Raw genomic sequence first — 15,676 nt, 5'->3', positions numbered from 1 at the left:
TATATATATATATATATATATATATATATACATATGTGTGTGTGTGTGTGTATACATTTCTCATATAAAAAATACAAATAAAACAGTGTGACAAAGGCAATGTGCAGCTACCCAATTTAATTTCTCCTAGCAATATTGCAGAAAGACTGGCATTGTTACAGTTTTGTATTTTAGTATTGACCGGCACTCGCATTCCTATTTCAAAGGCTGATTTACTAGGGATTTTTCAACTGGTGGATGCTATATGATCCAGTATGTTGTAACACACAATGAGATTTCCGTCTGCTTTGCAATTTGTAACCCATAATACACTGTGACAGAAAGGTCCCGTAGGATGTGTTATGTCGGCCAAGTTTATGCCTGCAAGCCAAAACCTTGGTGCTGCCATCTCTTATTCATGGTTTCCACCACCCCCATCCCAATGCATGTGTGACTGCTTGTGGGAAGACCCTCATGGAAGGAATAAAAACAGTTTTGATGCTGATCTCGAATGACGTGTTTCTAGTGTGGTGTGGAGGCCAATGAATCGTAATGGTGAGTGAAGCTAAACTCTAATTGCATTCGGTCCCTTGGCATTGGATTATACTGAGCTATATACAGTATACAGGACTTAACAAGGTATTCAGTTCACAGTGCCCTCGGTTCTATTACTGCTTTCAGAACCTCAGCTGAGCTTTGAGAGAGCGAGGCCTTTCCATTATTGACAGTTTGAGGTCATTGATTTCTGATTCTCTCGCTGAGTTGAAAACATACATCAGTGTTTTGCAAAGTTTAACTCAAGTGGGAATCATAAGCAAGATGTTAAGGTTTCGAATGCTTAACTTGAGCAAGGTCATTGTTTTGACAGAATTTATACAGCAGAATTTAAGATTTGTGACCAGTCAGGGTTTCTTGGTAATGTCAAGGAATTTTAAATGTGTGATTTGTGATATGAATTCCTAAAAGTTCTCAAAAGAAAGAAAATTTCTGTTCTTCATTTCCATTTCTGTAATTTTTATGACTTTTTTTCTCTGTAATTCTCTAAAAAAGTTTTTCTTTGTGCATGCATCTTTTCAAATTTAATTATTTATGTCTAGTAATCATGAAGAACTGGAATAAATCATGGAAATGCATTGGTCAAGAGCGATGGCAACACTGGCCCATGACTTTGTCTTCTGTTTGCACACCGAAGTTAAGGTTGGTCAGAGAAATATGAAGAGTTCAGGCATGTTTAGCATGTTCAACTTTGTTCTTGCACTTTGATTTGGGCTCTCAGTAATTTGGACTTGGCCAGCATTCTGGTACTTGATGAGGAAAAAACAGCTTTGATTGGCTGGTGATGATGCTGGCAGATGGTCTTCGTTTGTCTTTCACTTCCGCCTATTTTCTGCTTATTTCCAGAAAAGCAATTAAAAATGAAGGACACACTTTAAAGACTTTAAAGATCCTTGTGATTGTGTCTGTGGAACATTTCAGTACAATGACAGATGCCGCAGTATATCTAGCAGGTGCCTACTAACCAAAGACACATACATTTGCAAGTCTGAAGAGCATTGTTTGCCAGCCATGAAAACGAGTTGAAGACTACAAGCTTCTGATATTAAAACAATTCCCTTTACCTCCAGTTGGATGGCCTCCAAACCATTCGCTAATGCTCATGTTGGATGGAATTATTGCAGTTTAATGATGAAATCTAGAAGCCACATGGCTGATTTCTGCAGGAGTGATAAATGAATTGTCGGTTAATATTCCATTATTGGGGTTATTGCATTTCTGATTAGTGGTTATGTGTTTGTGTTATGCGAGGAACCTTTTCGTCTTTTTCGCCCTGCCTGTCTTACTCAATCACATCAAGTTTTGGCAGATTTGTAGTGTGCTAAATCATGCAAGAAGGGGAAAAAATGATACATTGCATAATAATACACCATATAACAGCTGCTCTCTGATGGTTGAATATTCTATGGGACTTTTCGAAAATGAGTAAATGATTCAATTCTATGAAATTGTACAAACACAAAATTATCCAGTTTTAGACTGCAAACATAATTTCAACAAAAAATGGTGCACCAGTTGCTGTTTCTGCTGGTTTTTTACTTCAGAGCATCACATAAACAATCAGTGAGTAAAAAAAAGTTTGGTGTCTGGAATCATTTTAAAATATTGTGATATAGCAGCTGAAAACAGACATATAAAATCATAAACTGAGAGATTTCAGTGCCACATTTCTCTCTGTGTAGTGAAAACCCACAGTATGGTGTAACTGATGCCATTTAGGGGAAGTAGATTTCGTTCACAATCTACCAACGTGAGTGAATGTAGCTTGTAAATGTGTTTTGTTATTCAGTTCTTTGTTTGAGCAGTGTAGATCATGCTTTGGAGGCACAGCCGAGGGCTTAATGGGTCTTGTTCGGTTGATTTAGTGCAGACATTACCTGTATCTCGCCCTTGGGTTTGACACCGTACCGTGACTGTTTAGTCAGTCCATTTGTATGTGTTTAACGGAGAAATATAGCAACACATTCAAGTACACACACAAAATTGAATTACTATGCCATTCCGAAATGGTTGCATGAGCATGTTCGGTTGTTAAACAGGGTTGTTTTTTCCAAACCGTTCCATCTGGCTATTCCAGTGCCTTTCCAAGTAGAAATCGCTGGCTGTGTAGCCCCTAAGCACATCATGACTCCCTCACTCTCAGCACGCAGCTTCACTTAGAATTTAATTTCCATGCGTTTGATGGCAGGCCAGCTGTAGATGTGTCTGGACGCGTCAGTAGAACATTCCGGAATATATAAGTGGATGGTATGTTGGATGCATGTGCAGTGACTGGAGATGAGACAAGGATGCGCCATCAATCAGCTCGATTTTCTTCTGGATTTCAATTAGCGTTATGAACCCTTCTCAACTGATAGAGTCAGTGTTTTTAAAACACCTGTCAGAGGAGCTTAGAATTTATGAGTGTCCATTTCCTCCAAATACACGAGGAAAGGTTTACAGAGATGTCTCTAGGGACCACACTCTCAATTTCGAGTTACAAAACAATTCTGATTTACTATTATCACTCTGTTCCATTTTGTATGGAAGCCTGTTTCCACCACTAAAAAAACAAGAAAAAAGAAAAAGGTAATTGCGACTTTTTATTTCACAATTCTGACTTTTTTTTCTCACAATTGCGAGTTTACAGTACATCTCACAACTGACTTTTTTTTCTCAGAATGTGATTTGTGATACAAATTCGCAATTCTGACTTATTTTCTGATAATCGTGAGATATAAATTCGCAATTGCGAGTAATAAAGTCAGAATTGCGAGATTCTGACTTTTTTTCACAGAATTGCGGGATTTAAACTCGCAATTGGGAGTTACAAAGTCCAGTTCTCACGGGGAAAAAGACTGATATTATCTCAGAATTGCGAGTTTATATCTCACAATTCTGACTTAACTCGCAATTGTGAGATATAAACTGGAAATTCTGACTTTTTTTCTCAGAATTGAGTGACACAAACTAGCAATTCTGACTTTATAACTCGAAATTGTGAGTTTATATCTCACAATTCTGAGAGAAAAAGTCAGAATCGCAAGTTTGTATCACGCAATTCTGAGAAAAAAGTCAGAATTACAAGATGTGAACTCGCAATTTCAAAAAAAAAAAGAAGTCAGAATTGCGAGATAAAAAGTCGCAATTACCGGAAACAGGCTTCCGTAATATTGCCAATATTCCTCTGGTAATTTTTTTTTTTTTTTAGAAAATATTACAAATTATTTGGAATTAATTTCTATATTTTCAGATACACTTCAAATTGAAAGTTTACAGTATATATAAAAGTATATCCACATTTTGTCATTATGTTATTAGTTCTGTATTCTACAGCAATCTTTATTTATTTGTATTTTAAATCATAAGATTATACTATGACTTGTCAGATATGCTTATAAATATATAGCAGAATATAATGATAACTGTTTATTGGTAATGATAGGTTTATTTTGGCCTGTTCGGTTTGTCTTCATCAGATGTGTCAATATGTCCTTTTCTGAGAAAGCTTGCAAAATTACAAACTTCTGGAGAGAAATCATTAATAATCCATGATATTGACCAGCAAAAGTTATGGCTCAAGGATGTGTTGACTCTTTCTTTACTGATTTTTCCAGATAAAATACATGCTTCAGTGAACCGTTCCAAATTAACACTGTCCTTTAGGAGAACAGACACGTGGCAACATGCAAGGACATCAGTTGAATTTTGTTCTGTTGTTCTTGCCACCCTACTGGGATGTATTGACCATGCCAGTGGCTTGGCATGTCCTTGTAGCAGGTGAGAGCCGGAGCTGGCCTGCCGTCCGCTAGCTGCTGAACAGATCTTGAGACCCAGCTGGAAGCTGCTTTTCCTCATTAGCTCAATGAGCTGGAGTATCATTATGTAATTAACTAGTTTGAGGGTCAGAGGACAAGGGTTACCACATTAAAATGACAGTGTTTTATTCTCATAGCACATCATCTCATGCTGAGGCTGTTCGAGGAAACCACTTGGTTCTTTGTCTGATGGGATCGAGTTTATATTGCCACATTATTTATGTGCATATATGCTCAAAAATCAATTACAGCCAAAGAAAAGCTTGCACGTGATACACCGTCGGAACAGCTTGTCAATGGGGCATTATCCTTAAAGAGACAACTTTGTATCTTATCAACACATAAAAGGTGCATAGTAGTACCTTAGAGTAGTAATATGTACTGTAATACTTTTGCTATAGAACGAGTTACATCCCAGCATTTAGTACTTAAGGTATGTATGAGCAATAATATTGTCTTGACAAGCACTTCTTATGTCTATTTTCTCAATCTCTCCAATATATCTTTCTCTTAATGCTTATGGCAAACTCTGAGTCAGCTCTCACTCATCGTTCCCTCAAGCCGGCCAGACAGTTTAAGAGTCTCTCTGCTTTAGCACCATGACCCTTGACGTCCCTTTCTCAAAAGCACAGAGAAAGATCTGAGCCCTGTCAGCAGATACAAAGCTGCACCGCTGCACTGTCACCTGCAGATACAAGCTTCACACTGTGAGAGCGGGAGAAAGACAAAAGAGAGGAAGAAGAAAGGAAAAAGAAACTGGGTCATAGACAAAAGGGCTTCCAGCGGTGTAGGGCTGCGAAACGTCTTTATCACCGCACAAAAGGGATTTGAGGAATGCTTCGGAGTTGAAAAATGTGTTAATTGCAGAGTCCTAGACGCTAGTCTGTCACGTTTTTTTCATTTTATCCGCCGTTATAACAGAATATGCAAATAGCCCCGCAGTGTGCATATTGCATTCAAATGAGTGACAGGAAGGTTGAAGGGTGGGATCACTCTTCACTTTAGAAGCTACCGGATCTCCCGCTGCGGCATGGGAAGTGTTTCATCTGCGTGTTGAGCGGCGCTGCGGCAGGTACAAGGGGGAGGGATCCGTCTGCGGGACCTCGAGGGACGACAGGGCAGGTTAGAGAGCAAGCGGGGTCGGTTTCGGAGTCGATTTTCTCTCCCTGATTACCACATGCTTTAGTCGGGCGGAACCCCTCCAGCCCTGCGCCCCCCGTGCAAGCATGTTCCACTTAATAGACTGTGTTTCGCACATGGGACGGTTAAGGATCAGAGGGGTTGGGGGGTTGTACCTGCACACAGATGCACACTAGGCCCCAAGCATTTATTTAGGGGGGTGCATGTGTATGTGTGGCTGATGAACAGGTGGGGTCTCTCTTGAGACCCCCAGTCTCATTAAAAGCAGCAGAGAGGAAACGACACACATGTACCTCTGTATCCCCTCCAGACAGGGCTGTACAACAGCTGAAAGGGAAAGATTTACCCCCCCCCGCTGCTCCAAGGGAGATGCAATAGACCGGATTAGAGGGGGTATGAATGAACCCAGCGGTCTTCCCATTATGTAATAGAGCCCTAGGTCTGCTCTTGCCCCAACCCCGGCCTCGGGCCCCGATGCTTCGACTGCTCTGGAGCAGCTGAGCACGCTCTGGCTCTTGAATGAAGGGGACTCTGTATCCTGTATTGATTAGCATTGTTAACTGTGTATAAAATCAATACCAGAATCAAAATACTGGTAACCCTGATGCATGATCGTTTCCACAGCTGCTACAGGAGTATTACTAGCTTAGCGTTTTGATTGCAGAGTTTTGGTGATTTCTCACTGTCATTATGGACTGATTGCAGTGCAGAATTCAGAGTTCTTGAGTGTCATTTTGAATCAAATCTGTCCATCTATCCATTTGTCGTTCTAGCAGTTGCTCGATAGATTTTATCTATTGTTCTATCGCTTGATATATCTATTGTTCTAGATAACGTTCTGTCAATCTAGATATAGTTCTATCAATCTAGATATCATTCTGTCAGTCTAGATATCATTCTATTCTTCTGTCGCTCTATCCTTCTGTCATTCCATCATTTAATCTGTCATTCTGTCTATCATTGTATCTGTTATTCTGTCATTCTATCTATCGTTCTATAATTCTATCTGTCATTCTATCACTCGATACATCTATCAATCTAGATATAGTTAAATCAGTCTAGATATCTAGAGATAGTTCTGTCGATCTAGATATCATTCTATCGTTCTCTCTGTTGTTCTAACATTCTGGTGTTCTATAATTCTGTCATTCTGTTGATCTGTCTATCTTGTTATTGTTCTGTCTGTCATTCTATCTTTCTATTGCTCAATATATATTTCTAGATATTGTTCTGTCAATCTATATATTGTTCTATTGTATCTGTCGCTCCATCTTTCTGTTACTCTATCATTCTCTCTCTCATTCTGTCTGATGTTTTATCTATTGTTCTATCTGTCGTTGTTTCGTTCTGTATTTCTTTCTATTCTGTCATTTTATCTACTGTCTTACTATTTAATCTGTCATTCTGTTGTTCTGTCTATCTATCATTCTAGATATCTGCTGTTTTTTAAAATCCAAATTAAATCACAATTCTGTCTATCATTTTATAAAACCAAAATTTAAATTGCAGTTCTGCCTCCCTCATTTCAAGTTCAGTATTTGAACTGGAATTAAGGGAAGCATAGTTATTTCAGTTCTGAATGGCACTCATCCATAGTCTTTCTAACGGGGTATTTACACAGCTTTTATTTTGGTCATCTGTGTACACAATCATCCAACAGGCCTTTTTGACAGCTGTGTTGTATATCTCTGCTCGTTGCATTTTTTAAAAAGGTATGTCAGTTTAAAAACATTATCTTTTAAAAAAAAAATGTGCCTCATGACCGCTGCAATCTGCTCCATTCCCTTGCACTCTAGCTGGTTTTGGATGCAAGAACGAGTCCAGTGTGAATTCCCCCTAAGGCTTTCGACTCATAACACTGTCTCTCCACTGTGGACCTCTTAGCTTTCTTTACCTGCAGTTAGAGGAAATGCCTTGCATTTTGTCATCTGCTATAGCACAATAGAGACTCCAGTCTGCTTTTCTATTCATAAGTGGATATTCACCTATATTATTGAGCCAATGTCCTCTAGAAACCCATTTAGGATGGCTTTTTCCACCTGGTCCCCATCAAACATGCCAGTCTGTAGACATTCTGCAGCCAATCTCCACATTTCAGTGTGCTGTATAATTACTATGGCTAGTCAGCCTGGAACAGTACATTTTTGGCAATTCATTCTTGTTAAAGACATGACAGGAAAAGGGAATGTGTGAGCGTGTGTCACTAAGAGGATTAAATGAATAATGAACATAATTATCAGTCCTACGTTGGCCACCTTTCCTCCCCAGTGTATTGGAATATTCATTATCTGGGGCATTTCCTTATTCATGATCCCACTGTGAGAGGAATGATGTAGTTAATGATAAAGTCAGAGGTGTCAGGATTGAATTTTCCCGGTTCTAAAGAGCGGATTAAAGCAATGAAATCCTTTACTAGGTGGGAAAACCAGACTCTAAAGACACATTATGTTTAAACTACACTGTAAAAAGATGATAAATGTGACCAGATCAGGCCGCTGTAGATTTGATTCTACGGTCATCAAAATTTTCTTAGTCTTGGGGGATTGGTTGGTTGATTTAGTGTGAGAGAAAGCATGTATTTCATTGTGTCGGTCTGTTTTAATTGTGCTTATTCTATTGTTCCAGGCGCTGTGGATATATTAAAGCAAAGCAAGACCCTGAGGAAGAGAAAATGCAGTTTCAGCATGGACGAGGTAATTCACACAGGGTTTTTGGTCTTGGAAAATAACTCAAATCTTTTAAGAGTAATCAGCAAAATATTGAGCTAAACTTTTTAAGACGTGTAATATAGTGCGTTCAAAGAACATAGTTTGAGATATGTCATCAAATCAGGATTGTATTTTTTCTGGCCAGTCAGACGGTGAACATAATTCGGTCTGGCTAGATGGATGAATAAAAAAAATGCATGTTTTTCCAGCAAATTGTCGGTTAGTGAACAGAGCCTCTGAAGCATCTGCTGATAAATGGTGTCTCTGATCGCTCTAGTTGCCTAATGTGTGTTTTCTCTAATGACACTTTTCCTGCCTGCCAAAGACAATGTTTAATGAGGTTGAAAATGCGGCACTCCCCTCCTTTTAGGAAAATGGATGGTTCAGTCTAGGTAACTAAAATGACTGTAAAATAACCCGACCGTTATCCCCACTCCTACCGTGTTCTTGCATTGCAGTCAAACTTCCCGAAACCCGCACGTACATTCACCCGCACACATATGAGGACCCCAACCAGGCGGTGCGAGATTTCGCCAAAGAGATCGAAGTTTCCAACATACGGATTGAGAGAGTTATTGGGGCTGGTAAGTCAAAATAAATTGACTCAAAAGCTTGCCCTACTTGTGTAAACCACCTGAACAGCTCACCAGGGGATTGTAATGCAATGAAATAAGGGATTGAGGGTGAATTCAATTAGTTGACAGGCTCTTGTTTGACTCCCAGGTGAGTTTGGAGAGGTCTGCAGTGGCCGTCTGAGGCTGCCCAGTAAGAGGGAGATCCAGGTGGCCATCAAGAGTCTGAAAGCCGGATATTCAGAGCAGCAGAGACGTGACTTTCTGAGTGAGGCCAGCATTATGGGCCAGTTTGACCATCCCAACATCATTCGACTGGAGGGAGTCGTCACCAGATGTAAGCATTTACATCCGAATCGCATTTGCACATAACGTCTATTGCTGGAAATAGTTTGTACCCCCTGTGTTTTTCACACAGAGATAATTGACCTTACAATCTTATCTTCAACAAAAACCAAATAGCACGGTTCATGAATATTCATTCGAATAAATATGTATGACAATATTTATATCAGTGATTTTCTGCCCTACTTCTACTTTAGAATACAAATGTGCTATGACAGTATGCGTTTGAATTTGCTTTTATCGCTTTGAATTATCACTCTAGCTGGTAAGATAATGTCTTCAGAAAGGTCGTAGATAACACATCATCATGGCGAGAGTTAACTTAAATTGTTTGTAGAAAAAATAAATTGAAGAAACCACTGTTTTGTTTGACTTTGCATTATATAAACGCATATTAGGTCTATATTACTTCTGATTGCTTGTATTGCAACTCCTGAGAATCTGAAATTGATGTGCGCTGCCTGCTCGTTGATAATGAGGATGCTAATATTGGCCAAGATTAGAATAGCGCTTCTGAACCTGAATTTGCCAACTTATTGTGTGTGTTTCAATTTCTATTGTCTGCGTTTAAAAAAGCAGTATCTTGCAACAGGTGTTTTGGTCACTATTGAGTGGTAATTTCCTCTGCTGATTTTTTTCCTCCGAGTCTCTGTGAATTAGACTGACAGGCTCTATAACAAAAGGACCATCCATATTCATGCCAGCTGCATGAATATCGATAATACAAACATATAATTGGACGTGAGTTTTGGGAGGGATCATGAATATTCAATGTCAGAATTATTAACATTTAATCCTCTCGACATCTCCTCCCAGTTCCTCTTACTCGTGCAAAATGCTAATGGTGGCCTTTAGTTTGATTCAGTTCAAATAGTTATTATTAATGTTGGCGGTACAGCTTTTCCTCTCTTATTAAATAAAAGTACAGTAATTTTCCTTTTTTAATTCTGTGCTGTTATGACATAATTATGAGGTTATGAAAGTCTTGATTCAACAAATATGTCAGTGAAAGGCTTTCATTATTATAGGCTTGGATTGTCCAAATGTACACAGACTTCCTGTGTCCCTCATAATGGCTCTTAGTCATTAACCATTTTACATAGAAATAGGAATTTATTAAAAAAATTTGTTGCAGTATATAATAAAAATTATAATATAGTATATAAAAATATGTATAAAAGTAAATATATATAAAAGTAAATATACACACACATGTGTACAAATGTGTTTTTGTCTCATATTTATATCATATGATTAGCAATATCACACAAGTGATGTTTTTGTCCCAATAGCGTGAGTGCAAATGTGATTTTATACAACAGTTCAGTAAATAAGAAGTTAATGTTGTGTTCTATTTTAAATAGTTATATTCTGTTTTTGTCAACAAAAATATTTCCTATAAAATCATAGCAGAACTGTTGTGCATCTCCGAGCATCACAGCGGTGTTTCGTTTCTCTGAATCTGCGTTTTGAATGAATCATGTGAACCAGTGATTCAATGGCCCATTCATAAAGAGAGCCATTTAGTCATTTGAACGAATCGAATGAATGAATCTCTCAATGACTTACTCGTAAAGACGTTTACCGCCACATGCTGGCAGTTTTCGTTTCTTATTTAGGGTATGATTTCATAAAAAAAAATCCATATTAATAAAAAAAAAAAAAACATTAAAGGGATAGATCATCCAAAAATAAAAATTATGTTGTCCTTTAATCACCTGTTTTTACTCCATTTACTCCATGTTGCTTCAAGTTTATATGACTTACTTTCTTTTGCAGACATAAAAGAACATATTTTGAAGACTGTTGGTAACCAAGCTGTTTTAGTTACCAGTGACTTTCATTGTATGAACAAAAATACTGAGATACTTCTCAAATCATCATCTTTTATGTTCCATAGTTTATGGTGAGATATGATAGCCGGAGTAATTTCACAGGTCACAGATCAGCCTGATGGTGTAGGGGATGGGGATAGGAGAGGTCAGCGACCCCTCGCACTGCATTACAGAAGCAGCTGTCAATCCAACCCCCTCCTCGTACGCACAGACTAATCACAGCACTGATGGAGCTGAGCAGAGATGCATTAAAGAGGCTGAAGAGTGTTTATGCTGCCTGATGGAGCGCCGACGAGAAAGACAAAGAGTTTTGCGCTGTAATATGAAAAGCATCTGTCATGTAACACAGCTTTCGGAGAGGCGCTCTATCATTACCACCTCAGACGGAAAAAATTAGACTGTGATTGAGCTTTTTGTAATGCAAATGTGTCAGCAGCTCAGAGAATGGAATCAGAATAGACCTTAATGCCCCATTCAGTTCTTTATCCCCCATCTTTGCAAAAACACAGAGCTGTCATCGTCTCTATTATAAATCCATTGTGCCACGATAAATCGCATGTGATTGTCATGCGCATCTCGTCAGTAAGTTCTGTGATTAGTAGTAAATCTAGTAGTAATTAGTAGTTTACTACTAATCACAGAACTTACTGACGAGATGCGCATGACAATCACATGCGATTTATCGTGCAGCGGCAGCCCTATTTATAGTATATAGTTTATAGTAAAGTCTACTTGATACTTTTCTCATTTAACACAATATTGGCTTTTGTAGGTCAGCCAAAATTAACTTGTGATTAATTAATCACCATATCAAGACAGCCCTAACATACATTTGTATTAATACCTTTATGTAAATTTTAGTGCTGTCAAGAGATTAATCGCATCCAAAATAAAAGTTTTTGTTTACATAGTATATGTATATGTATGTGTACTGTGTATATTTATTATGTATATATAAATACACACCCATGCATGTATATATTTAAGAAAAATGTTACGTTTATATATTAAATATATTTTTATATATTATAAATTGTATGAATATAAATATATACATGTAAATACATGTAAATATTTTAAAAATATATAATGTATGTGTGTGTATTTATATACACATAATAAATATACACAGTACACACAGATATATTATGTAGATTAAAACTTTTATTTGAATGCGATTAATAGCGATTAATCGTTTGACAGCACTAGTAAATTTACATACAAATTGATAACTGTATGGTACACACACCCTAATTTAGAACAATCCTGATTAATAAACAATTGAATAAGAATACAATAAATTATGCATGCAGAAAGTTGCATGAGAACCTTTTCTGTGCACATACAGTACGTAAACACAACTGTATGTAATTATTTGTGAATAAAGCTCAGTGAAAATATCAGATTACGTATCTTCCAAATTGCTCTTTCTGGCAGGTAATATAACACACGTGTGTGCATGTGTCGGTTTGCAAACGTGTCCTCATCTGCCGCTGATTGGGTGAGATATGATAGCCGGAGTAATTTCACAGGTCACAGATCAGCCTGATGGTGTAGGGGATGGGGATAGGAGAGGTCAGCGACCCCTCGCACTGCATTACAGAAGCAGCTGTCAATCCAACCCCCTCCTCGTACGCACAGACTAATCACAGCACTGATGGAGCTGAGCAGAGATGCATTAAAGAGGCTGAAGAGTGTTTATGCTGCCTGATGGAGCGCCGACGAGAAAGACAAAGAGTTTTGCGCTGTAATATGAAAAGCATCTGTCATGTAACACAGCTTTCGGAGAGGCGCTCTATCATTACCACCTCAGACGGAAAAAATTAGACTGTGATTGAGCTTTTTGTAATGCAAATGTGTCAGCAGCTCAGAGAATGGAATCAGAATAGACCTTAATGCCCCATTCAGTTCTTTATCCCCCATCTTTGCAAAAACACAGAGCTGTCATCGTCTCTATTATAAATCCATTGTGCACCTAACCATCAGATTAGCGGACTCCAGTCTGCTATCTGATAACGTTTGCCATCCGTGGCTGTATTTTCAGGTTCATTCCAGCAGAGTCCTCAAGAAAAGATTTTCTTTGTGCCATCAACAGCAGGAACAATAAGAGGACGATAAGAGATAAGAGGATGTCATTTCGAAATCATTGAAAGTATTGCTTTGTTCAGAGTAATGTGTGCTTTTAAGCTAGAGCTTAACTTGTTTTGAGCCCTAAAAATTCCTTTTTCCTGTGATATTTCATGACAAATTGCTGGCATTTCATCAAATGCCTCCAAAGCATGTGATTACAGATGATGTACAGAGTACATACTGGAGTTGCAGGTATTTAATGGCATTTTATATTATTTTATTTTATTTTAATGTTTTATTTATTTATTTATTTATGTAATTTCTAAATCATTGAAAGTATTTTTTTTTTCAGAGTTAATGTGTGCTTTTAAGGTAGAGCTTAACTTGTTTTGAGCCCTAAAAATTCCTTTATCCTCTGAAATTTCATGACAAATTGCTATCATTTCATCAAATGCCTCTAAAGCATGTGATTACAGATGATGTACAGAGTGGAGTACAGGTCTTTTAGGGCAAATCACCTTTTTTCGGAATTCTTTTCTCTAGAAAATGCATGCATATTTCTTGTAACTTTTTTTAAAATCCTGAATGGTTTTCTCTAAAAAGCATGCATATTAAATGAAAATACATGCATTTTATTTTATTTATTTATTTATTTATTTATTATTATTTTTTTATTTATTTATGTAATTTCTAATATGACCCCTTTAAATGTGCATGCATGGATAAGTAGTTAGGTAATTTCATTAACGTACCTATCAGTAGAACCATCAGCGTACTCTAGCTAAACAGCTAGAGTACGGAAATACACATCGGTTTGATCTGATAATGCAAACAACGGCAATGTCAGGAAGATGTTGCGCTTTGAATGCGCTCTATATTTCAGTTCTGGTGGCCAGAGGTTTGTAGGTTGAGGCAAGGAGGCCATGTTTTCTGGCTAGCTCAGTGTCAAAGTAATTTGTCCCACGTTGATAAGCTAATGCTTGATCCTTTCGGATATCCTTTGCCACGCTTGTCGTGTGGCTTCGATTCTAAAGGGTGTGACTGATACATTTGTGATTTACTTACAGTGACAGCTAGGACATACAGTGCAACCCCCATTCATCTGAAACCACAACTGGCAATGTCTTAGGGCTTGGTGCTATAAATAGCTTGTTAGGGCTGAATGGGGTTTTATTGGATTCAACTGGGTTTCTATTTCTTTGTGCTTTGCTGAAGTAGAGATTACAAAACCATAATGAAACCATTGACTCTTCGCTTGTAGCCTCACTCGCAAATCTCCAGTCTGCAGGCTTAAATTGTGTTTTGAAATTGACAGGGCAGATGTCTCGTTACCTTTGTCCTCAAGGTCTTCTGCACACATTTTCTTTTGCTTCTTGTATTGCAGCGAGAGTTGTGCAAAAGTCACAATGCAGAGGCTAGTGATGTCCGTCTGCGTTTATATGGTGGTAGAAGTGGTGCTTTACTGATGCAACATTTTCAAGGTTTTACCATGCAAACTATTTAACAGCTAAAGCACAATGTAACAATTAAAGTATCAAAATATTTATTAGAATATATAAAATAAATAACAAAAAAAAATATTTTTTTGATCTCACTAATCAATTAGTCAAATGGAAAAAATTGTTCATGACTTTATTTGTTTGTTTATTTCTATAAAATGCATGCATATTAACTGGACCATCCTGAATTTATTTTCTTTAAATTTTTATATATTTTTCATTCCATTTAATTGAATTTAATTGAATTATTGTAATCTAAAAATAAAATGAATGAAAATAAAAAAAATCTCTATTAATTTACAGGGACAATATATTATTTATTAATATATATTACATATAATATATAACATAAATATGAAAAAAACATCACTTAGTTTTTCTGTTTTAAATGCATATTAACTGGATCAGTCTATTTTCTATTATTTTCCTATGATTTTAATCTAAAAATAAAATTTAATAAAAAATAAAAAATAAATTTACTGGAACAATATAATAATAATAATAAAAATAATAATAATAACAAAACTGTTTGACCTCACTAATCAAATTATTATCATTTTGTTTGTTTGTTTGTTTTTTCTGAAAAATCTGGACAAGCCTTTATTTTATTTTATTTTAAAAATGGAAAAATACATAAATAAATAAAAATGACACTAATAATTTACATTAACAGTCCCCGTGGAGCAAAATGCGGTTACGTTGTTTCCTCAATGTCACAATGGAGATACCTCAAGGATCACCTTGCAGCATTCAGACCTATAACCTGTAAGGCTAGGCACAACATAAAGGGCTGCTCACAAAAACAGAGAGCGTCTCTAAGGCTAAACGGCATCTCATGCTGGCGTGCGTCTGGTGCCCCGAGGTGAAAGTTTCTGCCCTACGTTACATCCATCAAGCATCTCTGATAATCAGGATGGATTAGCATGTACTCTTCTCTGTCACATGCGAGGTGAGAAGGGGGGTCTCTCTGACTGACAGCATGTTATTTGGGTGGAATCAAGGGAGAATTTTAATCACTTTCAGCAACGCAGGTGCGATCTCCCCATATGAGCCTCTCGCAGCTGTGTCTGCAACATAGCGAAGAGGTGAACACTTTTCCCATTAGCAGATCTTTACACCCCTTCATCTTCACCCCCCACCACCACCCCCAGGGCAATTAATCACCACACCCCCTAA

At 37.5% G+C, this 15,676-nt stretch overlaps 1 protein-coding gene across 1 annotated transcript in view; it reads left to right on the top strand.

Moving 5' to 3' along the window:
• LOC107757698 (ephrin type-A receptor 3-like) overlaps positions 1–15,676 on the top strand; it is a 70,967-nt gene that overhangs the window by 47,195 nt on the left and 8,096 nt on the right. The window contains exons 9-11 of the mRNA XM_016575253.1: positions 8,097–8,164; positions 8,638–8,763; positions 8,903–9,088. Of these exons, the coding sequence (XP_016430739.1) occupies positions 8,097–8,164; positions 8,638–8,763; positions 8,903–9,088 (380 nt within the window). The remainder of the gene's footprint in view (positions 1–8,096; positions 8,165–8,637; positions 8,764–8,902; positions 9,089–15,676) is intronic.

Source organism: Sinocyclocheilus rhinocerous, unplaced genomic scaffold, assembly GCF_001515625.1.
Source record: "Sinocyclocheilus rhinocerous isolate Xijiao unplaced genomic scaffold, SAMN03320098_v1.1 scaffold1374, whole genome shotgun sequence".
Lineage (NCBI taxonomy): Eukaryota > Metazoa > Chordata > Actinopteri > Cypriniformes > Cyprinidae > Sinocyclocheilus > Sinocyclocheilus rhinocerous.
This window is presented reverse-complemented; position numbering and strand designations above follow the sequence as displayed.